Source organism: Fukomys damarensis, unplaced genomic scaffold (genome assembly GCF_012274545.1).
Source record: "Fukomys damarensis isolate Sample0158 unplaced genomic scaffold, DMR_v1.0_HiC HiC_scaffold_10, whole genome shotgun sequence".
NCBI classification, from domain to species: domain Eukaryota; kingdom Metazoa; phylum Chordata; class Mammalia; order Rodentia; family Bathyergidae; genus Fukomys; species Fukomys damarensis.
In genome coordinates, this window is record NW_022900922.1 from 40163311 (window position 1) to 40169034 (window position 5724).

General features: G+C 38.3%; 1 protein-coding gene across 1 annotated transcript in view; it reads left to right on the forward strand.

Moving 5' to 3' along the window:
- The window catches only part of LOC104870645 (prolactin-like), an 8306-nt gene extending 3107 nt beyond the window's left edge, over positions 1-5199 (forward strand). Inside the window, exons 3-5 of the mRNA XM_010636326.1 lie at positions 974-1081; positions 2564-2743; positions 5008-5199. Of these exons, the coding sequence (XP_010634628.1) occupies positions 974-1081; positions 2564-2743; positions 5008-5199 (480 nt within the window). The remainder of the gene's footprint in view (positions 1-973; positions 1082-2563; positions 2744-5007) is intronic.
- Positions 5200-5724: the final 525 nt, after the last annotated feature.

The following is a 5724-nucleotide window of genomic DNA, read 5'->3' on the forward strand; positions in this document are numbered from 1 at the left end:
TGATTTCTTGCTCTTGCACAATAAGCTGCTCTATAGGCGTCCTTCACTGAGTGCACTGCACATACCTGGGAAGCCAGAGTGGTTTTGCAGTGCATTGTGTGGACTGAGTAGAGTTCACTAAACTGAACTCTCATAGAGGAAAGATACACCTAATTCTGTGAACAATATCCTCTCTTCTAGGTGAGACAGTAGAGTGGGGTTTAGAGCAGCTAAGGACTCTGCAGATAATGTGGCCCAGCTTCTCGGACACACAAAGATATTCATATAATTCTTGTTGCCTCCATTTTCAAGTCGCCATGGTGTGTCTCCAAATCATCCTATCGATGCTTTTAAATCTTCACAAATTTGGCTTAATGGTGCTCACTCAATTTCTCTTTGCTTTTCATCTCAAAGTATTATTGACAATTTCCAGTGGTGTTTTGCTCCATTTTATTCCTTATCTTGTCACATTGAATATCTTGTATTTTGAATTTATACGAACCTGGCAATACTCATGTTTAAGGATTAAAAATAATTTTCAGAAACACAATTATTAATCTTTATTTATAGAAAGAATATGACTTTGGACCCAGAGGAAAAAAGAGATTCAATACTTGGATGTAGATGCCTTCGCAGGATGGGTTTAGCTCAGATACTAGAGAGAGTGATAATTACAGTACTTACAGATGTGCAGTTTTTACAGCTTTTCGTGTTTGCATTTCAAAGTGTGACTCCTAGGGAGGGTGAGTGGACAAGAGCACAGCAAAGAAGCTAAGAGGTGGTGAGTTTAAAATATGAATTGAAAATAGGGAGATTGCAGAGCTACTGGGAAACACCAGGCTCAATGGTGACTTTCTTCATTCTTCACATTCAGTTTTCATTCAAATCTCACTGTTCAAAAAATTACACATCCAGCAATGTATTCATATTTTTAATGAATCCATGTTTTCAAGTTGCATGTCCATACTAATGAAATTCTCTTCATCATTTTTAGACAGATGTGTATTCCCATCACCCGGGCTACTTCTCGCCAGCCAAAAAAATGTGTCACACATTCGATATTCTCACTCCAGATGAGCGGCAGGACGCCAAGCTGATGCCGGTGAGTCCCTAGCCTGGCTCCACCCGAACAGCTCAGGCAGTGACTGGCTCTGCCCTGCACCAGGCTCTCCCAGGCTCTGTGATCAACCATAGCCGTAGTCATACCTTTTGTGAAAAGGACTGAAGAGTAAGAACACAAATGAAAGGACTCTATGTATTTGCTGAACTATACTTCCAATTTAAGGTTAAGTGAAGATTGCACTAGAATCAGAAATTGGCCATGCAGATCATGTTCCTTTAGCCGATGCCTTGTAACTAGCGTTGAATATAGTATGCTCCTTGAATCGAGCAGATCTCTCTTCCCTATGGATCACAGGTTACTGTGACTCCTGCGTTTGTGGTGCGTTCATCAGCGACCCCTGTCTATTTACAACTTCTCTCCCGTACTCCCAAAACCCTCCTCATCCTTCTCCCTTTGTTACTGCTTCTCTGATGCCGACTTCCTCACTGTGCACTCGTACCCCTGCCTCATTTTTTGCTTCAGCTGAACGTCAATCCACTGTTCCGGAGCTGTTCTATGCTGTGTCCACTTTCTCAGAGATGCAACTCAGGTCTGTCTTCTGATAAAAAAAAAAAAAAAAAAAAAAAAAAAAAAAACCTCTCCACATTCAGCCTCCATCATTTACATAAGTGCTAGTTGTTTTGTGGTTAAGATATGTCGCTTCTGAGTTCCTCATTGGAACAAGATCTTAACATTATTTTAAATGGAAGAAAAAATTTTCATAGGGAAAAATCATTGAATTGTATCCATTTTAACTTTCATTACAAAAAATAGCTATTCCAAAAACTAGCCTGGGTGATGGGAATACACATATTCCATTTTTTATTTATGCTATACAAGCTGAATTTCACTCTTTATTTTAATAAAATAGAAGAATCCTAGTGAAACTATTCCACTTCAACATCATCACTGATGCCAACATCATGTTTTTCCTTGGGATCATTTAATATTGTTTCTTCTTTTTTTTTTTCTCCTCATTGAGTTGATTGGTACTTTTTAAGTAAACAGTTCAGTTACATTTACATTTACATTTACATTTACATTTATTCGGATCTTGTACTTTTATGTGACAGATTTTGGTTTTCAGTTTTTCCCCATACTCCTACCTCCCTTTACCCCCTCAATTATTTATAAAGACTTTGTTTTCCTTTTCTCATATATTTTATTTTCTGTTATTTCCTTACCCTACCCACTCCATTTCCCCTACACCAGTGTAAAGAGATCCAAATTGTATAATTGACAATGTGCAATAGGAAGAACAGGCATATTCGGGTTTTTGTTTATTTGTTTGCTGTCCTGCAGCACAGTGTATGCTAAATGCTTCACTGTATTTTTCTGAAAACTTATATCATCTACAAAATATTTTACATACATAAAAAATAGCAACAATATATATTGCCTCTGCCTCTCAGAAAATCTCCTGTAACTAACCCAGCTGCATGTCACTTATTTTACTGTGATTGCTCCAAACTGTCTGAATAGAAAGAAGACATCATGAAGGTGGTGTTCCAGTTGGTGGACTCCTGGAATGAGGCCCTGCAGGAGCTGGTCGTGCAAGAGAATCACCCACCAAAACTCTATGATATTCTCTCAACTAAAGATCAAATAATATATTTAAAATACCAAGAGCTTAAAAAAGCCATTATCCAAATAGGCATCGAGGTAAGCAGTCTTTTTTGGGGGTGGGTACTGGGATTGAACTTGGGTCCTTGTGCTGGCAAGGCAGGCCACTGAACTGCTGCGCTAAATCCCCAGCCCCAGGTAAGCAGTCTCTTGATGATTCTTTGCATTTTAAACAACTAGTTTCTACACATGTCAAGAGTGTTTGATATACTTCACATGGCTAGAATCACATTGAGGCCAAATGTTCCAACTTCTACTTTGCTGTTAAACAAATAGCCTTAGCTAAACAAAATCCAGATTCTAATGGAAACAAACTTTAGGGTTCATCTCCTGACATGGGCCAATTCCCTGCACTGTTCCTAGTGTCTCCAAGTCTTGGGTTCCCATGGGGTCGGTGGTTAAATTTTTTTTTAAGGAAAGAAAATCAGAGCAGAGCTTCTGCACAAGAAATGCTTTCTTCAGAGTATCTTAGGTGGACCACACAGGAAATTAGGTCATATTTTATGTATTCTTCTTACACCATAGGATTAGAGTGGGAAAGGAAAGAGGAGAAAATCTGAATCATATAGGAAGGTCTGCCCCACACCCTAGCTGGATTAGACAGGAAGCCAGATCACCAGTGCTGTCCCACTAGCACCTGAGTTTAGAGCTTTGCCAAAGAAGATCTGTTTCTATACTGGAATGTTCCCAGTTTTACAGTTCATAGAAATTCATCCTAATTTTCAGAGTCCTTGAGGTTTCTAAATGTAAATGTATTTCATAACATTTAAACTTCAGAAATAATTTGTCCTATCAAGATTGAATTCATTTAGGAAAATTTCTATATTAGTGAGACAGCACATTTGTCTCTTTTTAATGTTCTCAGAATTATATAAAGATATATGATTTTTGAGCCAGGCGTGTTGTCACATGCCTGAAACCCAGCATTCAGGAGGCTGAGGCAGGAAGATCTCTGTGAGTTTGAGGCCAGCATGGGCTGAATAGTGAGTTTGAGGTGAGTTTCAACTACATAGTGACACCCTGTTTCGGGAAAAAAAAGCAAAAAAAAAATGACATGTGATTTTGCAAGCAATAATAGAAGCAATTTTATAATAGTTTTTTTTCCTACATACCTGTTACTTTGTGTCATTTTTGTGGAAAACTCCTACAAGAAAAATAGAGAGAATATTAAGCAACACAGGCAAGAATTATCTTAATTTCAAGTTGTTTTTTTATTACTGTGAGAACATTTCTTGAGGAAACAAATTAGTTCTACACTTCATGAATTTATGTCTCTTGTCCAATAACTAATATATTATGGTTCATATATTAGTATTTTACAGGATGTGTTGCCTTAGCATCAAAGATTTTAAAAAAATAACACAAACCTAGATAAATTACAAATTCGCATGCATCCAATTTCAATAAAATGCATTCTTACTCTGTGGGAAAAGTCTCAATAGATCAGGGTCTATAATTACCGCAGACGTGTAGCTCATCACTCTGGAAATGAGCTGATGCCTTCTGAGGCAGCACAATGACTCTGGATCTTTAGGATCTGAGGAGATTCCTGCTTGCAGAGGCCCAAGGAGGGCACAGGACCCACAGCTCTCTCCTGCTCTGTCCAGAACTTTCCTGAAACCCAGTCTTCCCCACCCACAACACAGCCCTCCCCACGGGGATGCTGCCAGCACCCTCCCTCTTATGCTTGCTTCTCCAAACTGCTCTCACTCCATCAACTCAAAAGGCAGCAGCTGCTTCTCATTTGGAACATACTTTTCGGGGTGAAGGGATGCGCCTGACATTTTGTCACTCACGACTCAATTGTCAGCACCCTCAAGCACTAAGTGCAGATTCAACATCTCTAGAATCCCAGTAGTGATACATTATGCAGAATATATTCAGGTCAAAGCATCAAGCAATAAAAGCTGAGATATCAGAAGAAAGGATGTACAATTGGAAGAACAGGGACAGTTCTGAGCAAGTGTAAATGTTCCCTAAGCACCACAGTAGGAGGATGCTCTCCATTGTTCCTTGGTCAAATCCATGTCTACCTTGAAATAGCAAATTTCTGGATCTTCCCCTGACTGCACTTCCAAGAACATAAATCCCTGAGATCACTGCAGGTCAGAAAATTGTTCATGTGTTCTGATTCTAGCTTTTAGATGACCAATAAGTTCATTACAGTCTCAACATTGAAAAAACATTGTTTGGCTGAAGATGTAAGTTTTCATTACTTTCCAAATTAGAATTTAACTTTTAAAGAAACATTGAAACACTAATATTAATACTATGGTGAAAAGTTACTGTATTTTTGTGTCTAGCTTGATCTTGAAGTTTCAGAGGAAAAGGTGGTTGCTCTGAGTTTGGACTTGAAATCTTTGAAGTCAACTGATGAAAAACAACATCTGTTTACTGTTTATAACATGCTACGCTGCTTTGTTGAAGATGCAGACAAGATTAAATTTCTTCTTTACTTCTTGAAGTGCCAAGCTGCCAAAAAAGACAAGTTCTGATCTCATATTCACTCTTTCTGAAATGTTTTCTTGTGATTCATCCTTGGAATGATTATGTTGATGATGCTTGCCTATAATTAGATAAAAATTTCTAAGTCATGGTGTCACTTTATTCTCATTTAACAGAAAGCCAAACCATATGTCATGAGAATAAAAATGTTAGATTATGGTTACTCACTCTACTCATAGAGTAAAGAAGAATGGATTTTTAGTGTTCTTCAGAAGACAGCCATATTCTGTGGTTTAAATTTCACAACATTTTGACAGCTCATACGAGTTCTTCTATAACTGCCCTGACCAAATGCCATGAGTTTACTAAGTCACCTGAACATTGTTAGGACACAGATATGAACTGGCTTTGAATTCCTCCAACTCCAGTCTTCATCCATAACGCAACCACACACATCTCCCTAGCATTGCCTTGGAAACTGTTTACATAATCTAATCACTGTGAATATAAAAATCGAGTCAGGTCGAGGTCCAACTCCATCTCATGCTCAGCACTTTAATACTTTCCTGATGAGA